The sequence below is a fragment of the Pleurodeles waltl genome, chromosome 5 (assembly GCF_031143425.1).
Source record: "Pleurodeles waltl isolate 20211129_DDA chromosome 5, aPleWal1.hap1.20221129, whole genome shotgun sequence".
Classification (NCBI taxonomy): Eukaryota; Metazoa; Chordata; class Amphibia; order Caudata; family Salamandridae; genus Pleurodeles; species Pleurodeles waltl.
In genome coordinates, this window is record NC_090444.1 from 1,197,619,214 (window position 1) to 1,197,639,265 (window position 20,052).

The following is a 20,052-nucleotide window of genomic DNA, read 5'->3' on the forward strand; positions in this document are numbered from 1 at the left end:
CCACATGCCCTCTTCAGCCACTCCATCACTGACTTCATCTACCCGCACGCCCTTGCCTCGCCGGACTACATCCTCCTCGGTGACCTCAACTTCCACCTGGAACAGAACAACGACCCCAACACCACCGCCCTGCTCGACAACCTCGCCAACCTCGGCCTCAAGCAACTGGTGAACACCCCCACCCACATCGCCGGACACATGCTAGACCCCATCTTCTCCGCCAGCAACCACGTATCCTTCAGCCACTCTTCAGCGTTGCACTGGACCGACCACAGATGTGTCCACTTCACCTTCCGACGCGAGACTCGCCACCTCCGCACACAACCCATCCCACGTCGACAGTGGAACAAAATCCCTGAGGAACAGCTTCTCTCCACTCTCAACGACAACCAACCCACCTTCTCCTCCGACCCCAACGACGCAGCCCTCAGCCTCACGAATTGGATCACCAACTGCGCAGACAACCTCGCTCCCCTCAGACGCCTCCCGAGACAGACCAACACCAAAAAACCTCTCTGGTTCACCGACACCCTTAAGGAATCAAAGAAAACCTGCTGCACCCTCGAGGAAGCCTGGCGCAAGGACCACACCGCAGATAACATGACTGCCCTCAAGAACGCTACCCGCGAACACCACCAACTGATCCGCGCCGCCAAAGGAAATTTCTTCACAGACAGACTGGACAAAAACAGCCACAACAGCAGAGAACTCTTCAACATCGTCAAAGAGCTCTCCAACCCTAACGCCAACGCCATCATGCCCTCACAAGACCTCTGCAACTCCCTCGCCACCTTCTTCCATCGTAAGATCACCGACCTACACGACAGCTTCGGACACCAGACCCAGCCAACCACCACAGAACCTACAACCCCAGCCATCACCCTCAACGCCTGGACATCAACACGGAAGAGACCAAAGCCACCATGAACTCCATCCACTCCAGTGCCCCCTCGGACCCCTGCCCACACTTCATCTTCAACAAAGCCGTCGACATCATCGCCCCGCACCTCCAGACCATCATCAACAGCTCGTTTTCGTCTGCTACCTTCCCCGAGAGCTGGAAACACGCTGAAGTCAACGCCCTACTGAAAAAACCTACGGCGGACCCAAGCGACCTGAAGAACTTCCGCCCCATCTCGCTCCTCCCATTCCCTGCCAAAGTCATAGAGAAGACCGTCAACAAGCAACTTACCAACTTCCTTGAAGACAACAGCCTACTCGACCCCTCTCAGTCTGGATTCCGAGCCAATCACAGCACAGAAACCGCCCTCATCTCAGTCACAGACGACCTCAGAACCCTGATGGACAACGGAGAAACAGTCGCCCTCATCCTCCTCGACCTCTTGGCTGCCTTCGACACCGTCTGTCACCGCACCCTAATAACCCGCCTCCGCTCCACCGGGATCCAAGGACAGGTCCTGGACTGGATCTCCTCCTTCCTCTCCAACCGCTCCCAAAGAGTGTACCTCCCACCTTTTCGCTCAGACCCCACCGAGATCATCTGCGGTGTCCCACAAGGCTCCTCGCTCAGCCCGACACTCTTCAATGTCTGCATGAGCCCCCTCGCAGACATCATACGCAAACACAGCATCATCATCACCTCCTACGCCGACAACACTCAACTGATACTTTCCCTCACCAAGGACCCCACCAGCTCCCACCAGCTCCAAGACCAACCTGCAAGATGGAATGAAAGACGTCGCAGATTGGATGAAACTCAGCCGTCTGAAACTGAACTCAGACAAAACGGAGGTCCTCATCCTCAGAAACACCCCGACCGCCTGGGATGACTCCTGGTGGCCCACGGCCCTTGGCACCGCACCAACCCCCTCAGACCACGCACGCAACCTCGGTTTCATCTTGGACTCACTTCTCACCATGACCAAACAAGTCAACGCCGTATCATCCTCCTGCTTCCTCACCCTCCGCATGGGCCGAAAGATCTTCCGTTGGAACCCCGCCGACACCAGAAAGACCATGATCCACGCCCTCGTCACGAGCGGCCTGGACTACGGCAACACCCTATACGCAGGAACCACCGCTAAACTCCAGAAACGTCTGCAACGAATTCAAAACGCCTCCGCCCGCCTCATCCTCAACATACCCCGCAACAGCCACATCTCCGCCCACCTGAGACACCTGCACTGGCTTCCCGTCAACAAAAGGATCACCTTCCGACTCCTCACCCACGCACACAAAGCCCTCCACAACAAGGGACCCGAATACCTCAACCGCCGCCTCAGCTTCTACACACCCACCCATCCTCTTCGCTCCACCAACCTCGCTCTCGCCGCCGTCCCTCGCATCCGCCGCACCACGGCGGGTGGGAGGTCCTTCTACCTGGCGGCCAAGACATGGAACTCCCTCCCCACCATCCTCAGGACCACCCAGGACCACTCCGCTTTCCGGACACTACTCAAGACCTGGCTCTTCGAGCAGCAGTAACCCCTTCCCCCTAGCGCCTTGAGACCCGCACGGGTGAGCAGCGCGCTTTATAAATATTTATGATTTGACTACTTCCAAAACAAATACAAACCCATGAAGATCATGAGTTATCAAACATTTTGAACTGGCTGCAACACAAACTCCCAAGCAAGACAGGAATTGCCCAATCCTTACATTAACTTAATGGGCTGCTTTTGTGATCTTAGTCTGAGAACGGTAGTTGATTAAGAAGATAATCCAGATATATCAAACTCCTATTTCTAATGGATACTTCTACCTTCAGGTTCCTCACCTCATGGATCTCCCTCAGGTGCCAGACTGGATCTGGAGTAGCTCAAAATAACGATGGGTTGAGATGCAACCCTGAGTAATTACCAGTGGCTGAGATTAGGTCAGTCATTCCAGCTATCACTTTCTGTATACTTCAGTGTGTCATCCTAAGTGGGACAGGTATGCCCAGACGTGGGTCTTGTGCACACTGTATCACAAGAACAAAACTATATCGGCTGATGAGCCCATAACAAGGGCGAAACTGGTCTTTGCTTCTATTATGCATTGCTTAGTGTAACAATATACAGATGATTTCTGTTGTAAAGAAAGAGAACCATGGAATCAACCAGTGCATTTTAGGAAAATAAGACATCCAGCAGATCTGTTGTTTTGCATCCATTTCTTTCTGCATGGCAATGCCTTTCAGATATTGACTTTGAACCGGCTGTCATTGGCAACCTCTTCACTTGACACTGTTATGTTAAGCTCTCTCCATTTTCTAGTCCTTTTGTGCGTGGCTATTTTCAATAGTTTGAGAATGCGATGGAACCAGGCATAAGAGAAATATTTGTTTCTGCACGTTTTAGTCCCAAGTCCCAAAACATATCCACACAGAAAAGTCTTGTAGCAACAAAATGTGAAAATGTTGATATTGAATAGGGGTGTTCTGCTAAAAAATGAAGATTTTACCTCCATTATGACACCTAGTGGGTGCGAAGGGATTGGTCACTGGAGAGTAGAGGACCAACTACATAGGTTTAATTTTGTGGGCATTAACAACAATTTGCACTGCCAAACTCACACCTTTCTGTGCTTCTAAAACTTACTCTTTAATGTAGGAGGCTTAAGTATTACAAAAATGGGAATGTACACGCACTCCTTCCCTGCTCATTTTTACAGGGGTGACATCACTTGAAAGAAAGAAAATACATTTTTAGTTTAATGTTCCAATTCCTGTAAGCCTAGATAAGTTTATATTATACTCCATAAAGAGTTAAAACATGCAGCGGGGGGGGGGGAAGTCATTTGATAAGCTACAAAAGGCAAACTTTTTTGTACCATGTAATCATTGGTTTTGTGATCAAAGTAAAACATGTTAGATTTGTTTAAAGTGTAAAATTATAAAAGCAGAAGTGTTTTTATGAATCGAGCCACGTTGGGCCTTGCCTGCCGACAGCATGGAATGGTATTGTTTACTGTAAAAGGCTTGGAGCCGCACATTACTTGTCACTCATTGGCATCACTGTCACTGTTCTGTGCTGCCTCATAATTGGCCAGCACATGCCAGGCGTCCCTTACTTTTCTTTGTGTGGAACATGGACAAAACACAGATTCATCCTAATCTCCGTCCACTGCTCACACTGGGATTCAGGTTCTATTTTGTTTACTGAACTCCCCTCCATGCCGCTCTACTCCACCCCACTCTAAGCCACTCCACTCCATTCCACATCACTCTGCTCTACACCTCTCCACTCTAGGCTACTCTACACTGCACCATTCTACTCCACTGTCCTCTGCTCCACTCTCCTCTACGCTCTCTACATTATCACTCTGTGCTATGCCAGTAATCTTTAGCCATGCTGAACAGCAGCCACACTGCTTTACTACATGGCTAAAAGGTGCTGCTCTACGTCACTCCAGTATGTGCCACTCTACTCTACTATAAGCTGTTCCATTCTACTCTAACCTACTCCATTCTACTCTGTACCATGCCACGCCACTCTATCCTTTCTACCCTAAGTCACTCCACCCTACTCTACACTACTCCACGCAACGCTGGTCTACTCCATGCCATTCTACTCTACGCCACCCTATGCCACTCCTTTTGATGCCACTCTGTCACTCCTTGACACTCTGCCCCACTCTACTTAACGCTGCTTCACGCTGCTCTGCTGCACTCTGCCACTCCACTCTGCCACTTCACTCTGTGCCACTCTAATCCACTTCATGGCACGCTACTCCACTGTAAGCCACTCCACTGTAAGCCACTCTCCTCCACTCCCCTCCATTTCACTCCACTCCTCTGTGCCTCTCTTCTCTGTGCCTCTCTTCTCTGTGCCTCTCTCCACTGTGCCTCTCTCCACTGTGCCACTCCGCTCTACACCACACTACTCTTGTGGCACTCCACGCCACTCAACCATTTTCTGCTTTACTCCACTCTCCTCTGTACCACTCTCCACTGTGCCACTCTGCTCTGCGCCAAACTATACTATGACACTCAACACCACCATACTGTACGCCCCTACATTCTTTTCTACTCTACTCCACGCCATGCCACTCTACCTCACACTACTCCACTCTACTCCATTCTTCTCTATGTACTCTAGCACTCAGAGCCACGCTACTAACTGTTAGCCGTGAGTAACATTAGCCACACTGCTGTACAACATGATTAAAAAAGATTAACCAAGGTTTTGCTTAGGCAAGACCTATTGGCTTTGCCAGTGCTTCTGTTTTCTAGCTGGCTTCGGTCAGTCGGAACTGAGGGCACAGTATGACATTTAGTGGGTGAATTGAAGGCTATACTAGAGGGCGTACTTTGAAAAACTGTGCAGCAGTTTCTGTCCCCTCCCATAAAAATCAACATTGCCGCAAGCTTGGAACGAAAGGAGGGCCAGGACTTAAACAATGTGAAATTCTCTTCATCAGTGTTGCATACAATCACAATACACGTGTAAAGGAATCAGACGTAATGAGCGGAAGGGTTTCCACCACCAGTAACATATCTATTATAAGTATAATTGCAGCACATTCTTCTTCCTCGACCTCATTGATTGCGAGTCGACGGGAGTTGATTTGTGGGAGAAAGGCTGTGGTGAACAAGTGAACTCCGTTTTCAGCCATCTCTGGTTTAATTTGTTGGTATAACTATCATTGTGATTTTTGTCAGGTCGGAATAAAAATCTGTGCATCCTGAAGCGGTCAGGAAAGTAGGAATATCCGTGCAGAAAAAGAGGGTGCTTAAAAAGTCGATCCAATGTGTGGGTCTTAAGTAATGTGTATCGATTCTGGTCCCTTACGTGTTAACACTGCATGCTGCAAGTAAATTGAGGGAGCCGGTGAAGAGGAGCTGCGAGTGTGTTCTGGGGACGAGGAAGCACTCCCGTCTGTCAGGCCAGCCTGTGTGCTACGCCGGTTATTTCACGGAGCCTCATTCTTCACAAAAGAATCATGGCCTCGGCCGAGTTAACAGCGAGACCGGTGCCCTGACATAGCTCCTAATAACTAATAAAAAGTGAGTTCGCCTGCAGGGCAGGGTGCACAATCTGGGTGGAGGCCGCCCAGATTCTCGTTTCAAGAGCTATGCAGTATTAATAGGGGGTTACACAGTGCTACTAACCAGACCTCGATTTGCTCACCTGGGAAATTACTAACTCAGGAGCATGAAGCGCCCCAAAGTAGTTTAGGCTTAGCAAGTCGAGCCCCACTTGTATGATCAGTTGTGTTAAAATTGTAGAGTTTTTTCTGTTATCAACTGCTTTACAACAGAATTACATCAGTACTATGGGATAATAAATGCAGATATTTGATATTAACATCTCTACTCCCAGTGAACTCAGAAAGAGCGTTAATACATTTTCTCGTGGAACAGGTTGAGCTGCCATAGAAGAGGCTATAGGTGGAGGCTATTTCTTCAAATGGGAAAGCATGGGGTCTGTGGGGAGAGTCCTATGGGCCTTTCCCGCCTCTGGTTCTGGCGAAGGATCCCGCAGTACTTCATTTCATGGGGACCCTCTCCACGGGGCACCAACCCAACCTTGGGTGGATGTTGGACTGTCTTGTGTGTTTGCTTGTAATTGGGGTGCAGGCGGGAGCGGGAGCGGGAGCTTTTCTTCCTCATTGTGCATGAGCGGTGTTAGTGGGTTTGCTTTGACTGCGCTGCCTCATTACTGCAAACAGCTCGGAGCCCAGAAGTCTTTCAGTGTATGCAAATAAGGCGGAATCCTCTACCTGAGAGTTAATACTCTTTGCTTCTAAGTGTGTTCTAAATCTAATGTTTGTATTTAGACCATAACATCCTGTTCTCTTTTTTTAATCTGAGCAAAAAGCTAAGCGAGCCCAGGCAGCTGTTTGATGTTGGATTCAAGTGTTATTAATTTCATATTCTATTATTCTTTTCACTCTAGCACAAGTGAGGCTGATGTGGAGGCCGTCATGGATAAGTTGTTTGATGAGCTGGCTCAGAAACAAAATGATAGTACGTAAGTTAATTTCTCTTGAAAGGGAATACATTTAGAGCACAATGACCAATCTCCGCTGACCAATTAATAAGTTCCATTGCTCTATTCGGGGCTGATGCCATACTCAAGTGGCAGTCATTGTATCAGCATTTTGTCTAATTTATGTGTTGAATCATGTGCTATTATTCATCAAGCTTTGCATTTCCTAGCCGTAAGAGATGAATTTTATACTAATTATCCAGGCTAGGACTGAGGCTTTGTTCCTGTTCCCATAGTAACTAGACCAAGGATCCTGAAAGTGCAAGGCAGAGAGCTGAGGCTGCGGAAGGCTTGCGGGACCATTGCAGACTGTACGTTTGAAGAGCTGTGCGACCGAGTGAGTACCCTGGCAGCTCTTGCCACTAAAGTTAAGCTATTTTTTCGCAAGTTTTTTTTTTTTCACTCAATCATGCTATAGTTTTTTACTCTGCATTTATTCGTTTTTTAAAAATATAAATTAATTTTGTAAAATACACACATGCAGGAAGTAGAGAAATTTCATTACCTAATAGTTGAAAAAACTGTGTACTGACTTTTGTTACTTTCTAAAATTGTTTAAAAGAGGGCTTGATTTTCGGCTGGAGAATGTTAGCTGTTCAAGTTGTCGGTCCATCTTAAACCACACAAGGAGCGAATAAAAGGTCCTTCCACTCTTCATCCTGTGGTTGACTGCCAATAGTCTTGTCCAGGATTCTAGAACGAGGGACAGCATCACACTTAGTCACCCTTTACACCAAGTTATGGCAGTTTACTAATTCAACAGGTTACCAAAAGAAAACTATAATTCAGAGTTGGGCATCTCTTCGCCAACATGGGTTGCTGGGAGTCCCGAGCATTTGGGATCTTGGTGGACTGTCTGCGGATCATAAAAATTTGAAAATAAAGGGAACTAATAAAATAAAATAACTGAACTTATTTAAGTTGCCTGACCAACATGCAGAAGCATTTATTTTGCAAAATATTCTTGAAATGTTTTGTTACTTATGCACTTGCTTGCCCTACCTTTATGATTGAGTCCAGTAAGTATCCTTAATTAACACGCCATGTGACCTTTTAATTACTCTCTGTGGACTGACTTTTTCGGTCTGATCTTAAGACAGTTGTCTCGTCAGACTATTGTTTTTATTCAAAAAGTCAGACACAGTATACGTATATTCAGGGAGGTTTTGGCCAGCAGGCTTCATCCATAGGTCTTTTAAATTGTCATTCACCGTTTGCTTTTGGTGGCAAAGGGCAGTGGGTCAGCTCCCTTCACTTTGAGGTACTGCACCAAGCCTGTGCACATTGTTCACATTTACCCATCGGTGGCTCCTCTGTTAGGGCAGAGGAGCACCGCCCCCCCGCCAGCAGCAGAACCTGCAAAACCTTTAACAAATAAAACAATAATAAACCGTGTTTATTATAGTTTTGTTTGTTAAAGGGTCGGGCCACGGGGTGACAAGCACTGAGGGGAGTGCACAGAGCACTCCCCTCACTGCACATGTCGGACGTCTCGGGCCAGCCAAACACACATGCACAGTAGGCTCCCTTTAGCACAGCAACACAGTTGCCAGCCTGGAGAAGGCATGCACAGGCTCCCAGTCTGCCTCGGAGCTCCCTGGCTGGGTGCTCCCAACCAATCCTGACGCTGCTCTGAGCAGCGTCAGGACTGGCCGCAGGGCAGGCTGGGAGCCTGTACCTGCCTGCAGCAATGGAGAAAGAGGAGCGGCGCTGCAGATCAGGTACGTTTTTTATGTTTTATTTATCATTTTTCAAGTTAACTTTTTCCCATTCCCACCCCCACTCCCTCACCCATGCGCGCCGCCCCTGCCCCTTGTGATCGAAGCGAGCCGCGACTTCATTTACCTAAAATATTGTTTCCTCTCAAACGTTAAAACTTGTTGGAATTGTGCTTTTAAATACTATTTATTTTTTATATTAACTTTAAATACTGGTTATTTATTTTGCCTGCACTTCGATTCCCACAAATACAGTGATTAATCTTCCAGCTCCTTTTTAGGTCAAGCATTCAAGACCTTTTTTATAAATACTTTAGTGTATACTTACTTTGTTGGTGCTCTACTTTTTCATTTTTTTTGTTTCAGTGTCCTTTAGAAATCACTGCTGGCTAGTGGTCAGTACTTGCTCTTTGTCCCTCCTTTTCCTCAGTTCCTCACTTCCACAGAGCAACGTTGCATTACGCGTGCCCTTCCACTGGTCCCATTGTAGCATCTGCTTAGGTACTACTTTTCTTTTTCTCTAAGAGCATTTCACCAGAGGCTGTTAATCGTGTTCTTCTTTTATTATCATGTTCTTCTCTTGTTACATTTGCTGTGCATTCAAAGATCGAGGTCGTATGTTAGAAGCTGTTTTCTGAGAGCGCCTGTCCCTCCCTCACCCCCCAATGCAAGGAGAACCGTGACCACAACTATTTACATTTAGTTCCAGGTATGTCCTGCCGATGCGAAGAGAAAATCGCTACTGTTACAATTTTCAAAGAATATTGCCCCAATTTACAATGGCAGACGCATGCATGCACGATGACATCATTAGAGTCAGGACAAGCCAGTCTCGTTTCATTTACCATTGCTTGTTTTTCAAGCATGCCTCAAACTTTCCATGGGAGCAGGGTCTGACTGTTAGTGTGTCCTTCCCTGCAGTCAAAATATTTACCCTTAAAAGAATATTGTGTGGCACTCACTTCCGGCTTAAATGGCAAGCAAACAAGAACCCAGACAGAGAGAAATATATATATATATATATATATATATATATATATATATATATATATATATATATATATATAATGAGTTAAACCCGCCAGCTGTTCTCACTACTGTTCTCCCGCAGTTGTTATATTTCTTTAAAAAACATTTTTTTTTTTAAATATGGTTTGTTGGTCCGTCTCATTGCTGTGTGACATAAGTCGTTGCCTGTTTAGGCTCCACCATTTCCGATCTAATATTTCCATATTTGAATCTTTGGGTTGTGTACTTTGCTCTGGAACAGGAGGCACAGGCACAGTACCGAGTGCCCCATTTCCTCCATTTACTAATGACAAACACCCACGCAGTCGAATCATGCCTGCACTGCCCTGTACCGCCATTGTAAGGAAACCTATTGCATTGCAAATGCTTGTTAATTTATAGAATGCTGTTATAAACTGTTTATGGGACTTTGTAACATTGTAGCTGCCTACAATATGAATGCTTGGTTGGGTCGTGGTTTCATCTTGTTTCTTTTGCTACCAATAACAACAACAAGTGCATGTAGAATGGGCTACACCAAATACAGGGAAACAAAGTTGTTGTCAGCGCTAAGTTTATTTATGTAAATAAACCCACGACACGGAGCCACACAGAAGGTCAGGCTTGTCCAGTGAACTGCTCCAAACAACAGTCTCACCATGTCAACCCCAACCTTCCAGAACGCCCCCATGTCACGGAATAAAAACAATGTCAAAGAAACACTACACAAGCAAACTAATATTGTAATACAATACTACACCGCAGCACTATACTGGTATGAAAATGTAGCACACAATTTAATGACCAACTTGAAAGTAGAAATGGCTAAACTTAGGCTTGAAATGCAGTTCCTAATACAGTGTGAGCATAGTAAGTGGCAATTGGGAACCTGTAAATGCAGCAGTAGAGAGCACGATCAAGGAACAGAAAAAGAGCTCTCAGAAAAAAGGCATAATTACATCACAATGGGGAAGTTTTGACCTGAGAGTAATGCTTCAGACCATTTAGAGGCAGAGGAAATTGCGAGACAGAATTCCTGAAAAGCAAAGGTTTGATGCTTTTTAAAAATCCCAAGTACCTCTGATATGAGAATGTCAGTTTCCAAGTTGACTAAATAAAATATATACTGGACAGTTGTTAGTAAATAAGTCCTACATTGCTTTCCTGGTGATTGAGCAGTATAACTATCAATACATTACCTCTGGCTGATAGACTGTCTGCAGTGCTAAATTTATAAAAAAAATCTAAGTGCCTGTTGCCAAAGGTTTTTCTCAGGTGACTGTTGCTGTTAAACACCAGGGTTGACTATGACAAGGATGCCTGGTTTTGAGTCGACTACATGCCTCTTTCCTATACCACCCAAGTATTATTCCCTCTTTTTCTCATTCTTTCAGGACATTATTCCTCCCTTCCTCAAGGTTTTCCAGTCTCAATTGTCCTCCTCCTTTTCTGCCTTTCTCTTTGAGTTCCAAATTGCAGAGACTTTACACACAACATCCACGTGGGATGTACCCCAACATCCTTCTAGTGGTAATCCTGAGTGCCAAAGAAGGCACTGCTTGCTTTTATACCAAGCAAGTCATTATTTGATTGAAAAAAGCATCAGACATTTTTATACGCCTCTGAAAGATACCACCATTGAAAAAAACAGTTGTGACACTGTCTGGACCATTCCGACTAGCTCATAGAGACGTACAGTACTTAGGCTCTTTTTCCTTGAAACTAGAAGCAGGTTCAGAATAAACAACTCTAGAAACATCCTTAATGCCCCATCCTAGCTGAGTCAAGACGCGGTCACACCACGGATTCAGCATGAGGAGCTTGAGAACCTCCACTTGCAGGGTTTCAGAAGCGACCATTTGTTGTGTGGACATGACTAAACGTAGACGCATTGCAGGATCTAAGGATGTAGTAATGATGTTCCTTTCAGAAGGTAGGTCTCAGTTAATGTAATTTTGCCTATAGATAATGGTCACTGTAGCCAACTGTTCAATAAGGCTTCAATTTGATATCCTTCATCATGAAGCGCAATATTCACTGGGGCCCTATTATGACAATCTGCAGATTATCAGGGTTCATTTTGGTTAAGTCTCTAACTTGAGTTTGACAGTTCCTCAGGAATAAAATCCTGTTCTTGGTATTTATTTCTGCTGTAGGTGTTGGTTCCGAAATCTGTTGCTCTTTTTATCTGGTTGACTGGCTGTGGGTGGCAAAAAGTTTGAGGTGCTGGGTGCTCAATTCCCTGAACATTGGTGGTCTTTGAAAATGGCTGGCTTACTGATCTCCTTCAGTTCTGCATCTCTCTGCTACTTTGTTAGTGCATTTCTTGGAACACCTGTCATTGTTGGCTTATTCTCTGCCTCAGTAGGTCACATCCCCTCTGGTGCCCTTATGAATTGTTGGTATTCCCAGTGTCTACGTCTGTACTTGAACCCCATGAGCAGGTGAACGCTTTTCCTCTTTGTTGTGCATTTCTTTGTCTTTTTTCGCAGATTGTCTGGATGTTATGTTTCTTTCTTTCTTAACTTTCATAATGGTTAAAATAATAGTTTCCAGAGGGTTAAAAATACCACAGAAGACCTAATTGGTTTCTCACCTCTTTGAATGCTCTCTAGTAATCTGATGTCCTGAGTCACTTTGGTGAAGGAAGCGGGGACAGAGCTGTAGGAGAATGCTGACTGACTAGCATCAGTCAAAACATTGTAACAGCATCACGAATATCCATCTGTAAAGGATCAAAATGTGCACAAGCATTTGGAATACCATTAGTATTTATTTTGGGTAGAACTTCACAGGAGTGCGTTATCTCACATCTAAACATCAATTACATAGCTCATCTAATTTTACACCTCCTTTCTGTGGCTTTTGATATTGATTTTCATTCTATCCTTGTAGGACTTCTTTTCATGCTGCCACAGACTCTTCCCTTAATTTGCTCCTCTCCTTCATGTCGGATTGCACACAAACTGTATCACTCTTGCACTGCAAAACCTTCAGCTCACCATCTCAAGTTTGGGGTATCTCGGGGCTTCTCAGTCCGTCTCACGTTATTCAACGTGTGCATGACCCCTCTTGCCCAACTGGTACAATCCCAATGCTTCTGAGTTGTATGTTACATTGATGACTCTCAACTTATTGTTTCCATTTCTGAAAACCGCTCTTCACTCAGGATAAATCCAAAGCATGTCTCTCATCCGTAGCATAATGTACCTTTGGTAAATCTTGCCTCTCTTGGTCCCAGCTTGATGGCCTGACTAACTAGGCCACACCCCTACTGCTACTAAGATAAAAACTGTCAAGTCGTCCTACAGTTTATAATGCAACAACAGCTGTCATTCATTTGTGCAGACGGTGCAAAGTGCAATAAAGTGCTCAGTTCTTGACTGCATTTAGAGATGTACACCAGAACAACAAGGGGTCACAAAATAATACACCAGCAAAATGTCTCCACACAGAATCCTCACTTGACGTTGGAGTATAAGGCAGCCCTTTTTATGAAATTTGAATAGTACAGTATTTGTAGAGAAATGCACCTTTGTGTTTGACTGAGTCACATGACTACCATATCCCAGTGAGATTGATTATCTAGGGTGTGTAGGTAATTGAATGAATTTAACTCACAGGATCACTTGATTTTGTGTCTGCCTGTCTGCCAGGATTCTCCGGGTTGAATGGTCTATCCTCGTTGTTTGATATACCTGTCCCCACAATCTGGAAACTAGGGATCTAACTAGATCTTAAATCGCTATTCTCCCAGCTACTTGTTTTAACCCACTCCCCTCTCATAGGAAAATACTGGGTCTCCTCACCATGTCAGAGCGTAATTATGTGGCTCGTACTTTGATCGCTGAATTATTTAACAATGGGAATGCTCTCTATCCAGGATATCCTAAATATCTCCCTTCACATCTGCAGAACACCTAAAACGCTGCAGCTATACTTATTCTCATTTCCCCTAAACATCAGTCTATTTCTCCATACCTTAGAACCTTTCAGTTTCTCCAGTCCATTAATTAATCTGATTTAAAGACCTGACATCACCTTCAGCGCTCTAGCAAACAAGCAACCCATCTATCCTCAAAATTTCTTAGGGTGCCACGCTTCAGCTAGGTCCCTCAGATGTTTGGGATCAAATCTGTTTAAAATCCCACATATTCAACTGTCTAGAATTGGTGGGCACTTCTTTGCCTAATTTAGTTGGGACATTGGAATTCCGTCTTTGAACACATTCGCTGTTGATCATTAGAACTTACCTTCCACAAGAAGCAGAAACGTAAGTTATTAATACAGCTCTGTGTTTTCCATTTTTACTGGTTTTTACAGATAAATACAGACAGAATCGATCTGTTTCCTGTTTGTATTTATTTTTAAAAGCAAAAAAATACTGACAATTCTTCTTGTGAGTGACTCCCCACACGGTATTTCACAAACTTCAGACCAGCTGCTAAGCAGATAGAATCCATGGGATGTTAAAAACAGGATCAGATTCCCAAAATACAGGCATATGTTAACATAGATTTGTGTGTAATGCTAATATTTACCTGTGGATGTAGTGTTTTGCTTAATTTGCTAAAGCCCAACAGGTATATTAATGTATGAGTACATGTTTATTAGTTAAATAAATATGGAAATATACCAATTTGCTACTCCATTTAGTCTCAGACCACAAAATAAATATGAATAAATACTAATGAACTGGGCAAAAAATAAATATGGATCACTACAGACGGAAATGTTAAAAAACAAAAAAAAAACATAAAACCGGGATCCCTAGTTATTAATGACAATTAACACCTGCGTCTCTACATATCTGAGATCGTCCATGCCGAAATGCCTTAGTTTAGGGTAGTTGTTCTGCTGTATAAATCGTCATCCATCCATCTTAGTCCTGCACCTCTAACACATACAGCACTTCCTCCACTAGTCTGCTGAGGGTGAGGTGAGGGTTGAGGGCTGATCAGTTGGGGAAGTTGCCTTTCAGGGCGTACCTTATGGGGAAATCTGTAGCAGTGACTTCCCTGATGATGGCAAGGCCATTCCCAATCCTCCTAAATATAGGCAATGTCACAGAAAACTGCACCTCATTCTACCCACTGGAGTTGGCTGGAGAATTCATGAACCGGTCTTTCACAGTTTGTGGATTCACTCTGTCGATCTTAGAGTGTAAGAAAGGGAGGAGAGGTTCACACCTGCAAGTTAAAATATTGTTAACATTTTGCTTCCTTCGCAGAATTTGGCCCCTTGCTTTTTACATCTTCTTCCTCTGGCAACAAGACATCCACAATCGTGTAATAAAACCGGTTGAACAAATCACAGTTGTACTGGGACCAAGAACAACCGTATTAAGATTCAGCAGTTTCTGAATGGTGCATATATCTAGTAATTGTTCAGTGATAACCCAATCCTCGAGACATATAAATTCTGTCTGCAAGGTCTGTGTAATTAAAGCTTCATTGGCGCCCTCGTACAAGTTTCAGTACTGCTAGCTGGCAGTTGCGGTTCGCTGACCTCACGTGGGACGGAGCAGGTGCGGCGGGTGGATTTGGGAGGGGGTAAAATGTATTTAAAAAAAAAAAACGTAGCTGCATGCTGCTCCGCACCTCTGTCTCCTCTGCTGTAGGCAGGCACAGGCTCCCAGCCAGCCCTGCGGCCAGGGCGTTCCCAGGCAGACTGGGAGCCCTATACCTGCCTTCTCCAGCCCGGCAACTGTGTTGATGGGCTGGAGAGAGCCTACTGCGCATGTGTGTTTGGCTGGCCCGATATGGCATGCCAGACATACATGCGTACTTAGGGGAGTGCACAGTGCACTCCACGCATATCCTCGTCATCCCCAATGCCCCGTCCCTTTAACAAACCAAATGATAACATGGTTTATTATTGTTTCATTTCTTGAAGGATTTGCAGCGGCTGCTGCTGGCGTGTGTGGGGGGGAGGGGGGTGGGCAACGCTCCTCCGCCCTATCAAAGTAGCTGCTGCTGCTAGCAGGACATGATGTTCAGTGTTTCACCCAAGGTTCCAGTGTAAGATTAGGCTTTATACATATCTGTGCTGAATGAGGCCTAGTACCATGTGGGCAGATATAGTCAACGGGCAAAGTGGATCTCTCCGCTGGAGCACTCCAGACGAGAGGGTTGATAACCAATCTAATCGATGTAGAAGAGCATTTGCTGTTCCTTCAGGTAGGAACGTATTCTTTGCTTTTTATCCAGTTTTGAGGGATGGTTCACTCACAAAAACCTGCAGAGGTGCTAAACTGGTAGCTAAACCATAAGCTGTTGCTTTATCCTTAATGAGGGGTCAAATTTCACAAGCATATAAACAAAGTGAAGAGTGAAAAATGTGAGTTAATCTCAACCACTGATAATTAGTCAGGCTGCATTTTAGTACATTGTCACTCCGAATAGACACCAATCATATGCAAACCAGTCTTGGTCCTGCTTCAGCAGGAACAATTCAGCTCAAACTGTCAAAGCAAGTTTCCTGTAGATGGGACCAAAAGCAGCTCCAGTGGGATGCGGCCTGAGGCACACTGTGCCCAGTGGACTACTGAGCCTGGCACCCGTGTCTGGGCATACCTATTGAACTCAAAAGAATGAAAATGTGGTTTGTGGAATACTTGAATTATTCTGAGCTACTGGTAGTTGCATGCAGGACTCATTCTGGCCATCATGTTTTTGCACCCTAGGCCATTCCAGCCATATGCGAACCTCACTGTCCCTGCTCCATAAGGATCGGTTCATTCTGAGCTGCCAGGACAGGTGCCATCTAGATGGAAAAATAAGCAAAACACCACCAGTTTCGACCTTCTCCAGCCTCATCTGTGAGGTGCAATTTGAGTGCTAACACACTGGTAGATCATGGGTTAGTTTTATTATGTCAGTCACTTGTCATACTTGACATACATGATCACTGTCACATTGGCAGAGCAGTCGGTGTGGAAAATGTGAATGGCAACAGGGTTGAGCCTTGGTACAGAGTAATCTGGGGATCTGACAGGGCAACTCTCAGGTCTTTTAGCTGACTTATTAGCTTGTCTGTCTATGAAATAATTCTCTGCCCTTGCCTACCACCTCATGGAAACCTTAGCTAGTCTTCTGATCAGAGCTAATAATGGGAACTGCATATTGAAACAAGCTTCAACTCCTCACACCTCAGGGCTACTCCTGTCAGCAGCATGCTTCAGACTTCTTCGGCTGCATGCACCTCAGTCAGCAGTCTGATTACAACTAGTAACTAAAGTAGGCAAAGTATCAGTGAAACACAAAATGATTTCAGACTGGAGGACAGGGATGCTGTCCATAGATTCCAGTAGATCGCTGTTGCCTAATTGACCATATGGCTTACTTGGTTGGATAGATAAATTCTTTGGAAAAAAATACTGAGTGTACAAAGCAAGAAACATATCAGTAACGCAAAATGATCACAATACTATGAAGCCCCCCCCCCCCTCTTTCTCTCTCTCTCTCTCTCTCTCTCTTTCTCTCTCTCTCTCTCTTTCTCTCTCTCTCTCTCAACATAACTGCAATTTCACTTCACAGTACATCTCAAAAGAATTAAGTGTAATGTAGTATTCCAGCATTTTGATATGCCTACTACTTTCCCAAGCCACCATGATTAGAGCTGCTCTTATGTTGGCTCCTTCTGGACGAGTCCCTTGCCCTTGTAACACTGAAATAGTTTGTTCTCTTAAAAGCTTCACTGACCTTAGGTGAGGACCTCAATTAGGCTTAGAAACTCATCGATAGAAAGTGATAATGAAAAATCTACGATCTTCAAGAGATCTGTGATCCAGAATCCATTTTTATTCAAAACAGGAGCTGCAGAAACAACCATATAAAATCCAGGGGCATTAGTTTTTATGTAGAACAATACCGTACAGCGGAATTTTTGGTCACCAAATGTAGATATGTATGAGTTATGCAGCATTATTTTAACTGTAGACTTGATCCACATCTCTGCCATCAGTTACATAAATTAATTTAAAGATTATTATCAGGAAGATATACAGATAAAGCTGAAATGCTCACAGTGATGATTTGTGAAGTGAAAAATGTAGGACAGTCTGATATTATTATATACAATAAACGGTTTAGCATATAATCCTGAGTTTTCTGACATGGATTATCCTCAACCCCATGTGTCGATGGCGCTTCGATCTCATACAAAAATCAGGAGATCATCATTAGAAGACAAGTAATTATTTCCTATCACCATGGCTAAAAATGAGCCGGTCACACTTGTATGAGAAAGGTGCAATCAGTATAAAAGGTTCTTGAGATTGATATCAGCCGGGCTCAAGAAATATGAAAAAGAATAACAAGCCTGTACATAAAGCGTCCTAAATTTGATAATCGCTGAAGAAATCCAAATATTTATGGGCTAACACCCCAATAATTTGAATGGCCCCTTGAGGACCCAATAAAGTGAGGTACATCGGCAGTGGGGGAAATGTATCTGCCTGTTCGAACTCATTTTGTCTTTTTGAGCCTGGCTGTTACCAAACTCAAACATCTTCAGATTGATTGTACCTTTCTTGTACCAGTGTGACAGGCTGGCATCTCATCATTGGCGTTATGGTGTGACCATCTGGCATCCCGTCATTGCTTGCATATTGCTGCCTTATGTTCTATTTCCTTTTGTGACAAAAGACTATTGAATGTTTTCAAAAGTCCAGAGGAAAAATTAATTTCTATCTTTAGCACATTCAGACCTTGGCATACATATTCTGCATCAAACTTATATGTCATTTCACTTAATAATGATTCTGAATGAGTGTTCATGATCCATTTAATGCACTGCTTCTTCTTTTTGTAAGGGTGGCCTCGTTTGAGGGGAACTCTGGGTGTGTAAGGGGACTGACTGCTGTCCCTGTGACAGCTAAGAACTATGGGCCTGATTCTAACTTTGGAGGACGGTGTTAAACCGTCCCAAAAGTGGCGGATATACCACCTACCGTATTACGAGTCCATTATATCCTATGGAACTCGTAATACGGTAGGTGGTATATCCGCCACTTTTGGGACGGTTTAACACCGTCCTCCAAAGTTAGAATCAGGCCCTATATCTTTCCCCAACAACGGGACTGACATCCTACCCTTGACTTTTTAACAAGTTGGTGGGGCCCCCCTCTGTAGATCTGGATTAATTTAATTAAGATAAGGTATGTTTTTTGAAGTGCCTATTAGTCAGCCTACTCTGCCAGATCCATTCACCCCCAGCACCTTTCTGGCTGCACTGTAGATGGAGGTCACATCTGTCTGCAGGTACACTTACTAGAAGGTCTACAGTTGTAGAAAAGGCCTTGACTTCATAAAGGAGGTAGGGTATGCTAGGCCTTAGCAGGAGCTGTAAATGACCAGAAAGTAATACTATTTCTTTTAGATTGGCTCTGAATTCTGGAGGCCCTAGTGATATTGAAGCCTTCCAGAATAAAGGCAGATGAGCTTGACCTGCAGTGAGCTGGTCTGCTGGCATCAATCTAATCATCTAGAAAGGTGGTTGGAATTTGAATCCTTTGATTAAAAGGTCTCACATGCGTACCAGGGTGAGTTAGTCTCTTCCCAATGCTTAAGCAAATGGTATGGGAAGCCAGTACCTTCAAGGACTCGCTTTCCCTGGCACCGTAGTTCCTTCAGTCAGGCATCCCTGTGGACAGAATGTTATATGAAACACTTGTGTTTGTGTGTTTCCTTCTTTCCTTGCTGGACAAACTGGAGTGAAGATCTGAAAAGTAACACTGCTCTGCCCCTAACTTTTGTCTAGGCCACATCAACTCAACCAGCCCAGCTATCAGGGGGCATGCTTCTCCGCAGGCCTGTGCCCATTAGTGTTGGGAAGCCAGAGCCCCACAGTTTCCTACTGCTTCATGTGTCGTCCACACTTGGTCACCTTCTACCTTCTTTTCAGAGTTCTGCTTCTGGGAAGTACTGGACAGGTAAAACAGTTCTGTTTTCCTCTGCAACCTGGAGGAGTTGCCTTCATCTCCCTTACTTTCCATTTTGACTGGACTGTGACTGTTCCTGACTGAGTTAATCTCTTTCTAATGCTGAAATAAATGGTATAGGATGCCAATACCTGCAAGAGTTGTTTCCTCTGCTGATACCTGACAGATGGATTACTTGCTTCTGTAGACAGTGATCTTTTTTCCACTGTAAGTGCTTAAATTCTTTGTAATCGTCCTTGCTATGATGGACCAGGATGGATCCTCCCTTTGGTAAATTACAGAAAATTGTGTTTTGGTTCGATAAATTCCCATTGTTCTGCTGAGAATCCTTTTTGGATTGATTTATTGCAGAGGCACTGACTGGCTAGAGATACTTATTTAATATAAACACCTGTGTTTTTAATTTGTGATTGCTTTGTTGGATTATAGTTTATATTGCCTAGCACAA

General features: G+C 44.5%; 1 protein-coding gene across 1 annotated transcript in view; it reads left to right on the plus strand.

Moving 5' to 3' along the window:
- The window catches only part of AFG1L (AFG1 like ATPase), a 481,876-nt gene that overhangs the window by 339,498 nt on the left and 122,326 nt on the right, over positions 1–20,052 (plus strand). The window contains exons 9-10 of the mRNA XM_069235452.1: positions 6,843–6,913; positions 7,172–7,272. Coding sequence (XP_069091553.1) covers positions 6,843–6,913; positions 7,172–7,272 — 172 coding nt within the window. The remainder of the gene's footprint in view (positions 1–6,842; positions 6,914–7,171; positions 7,273–20,052) is intronic.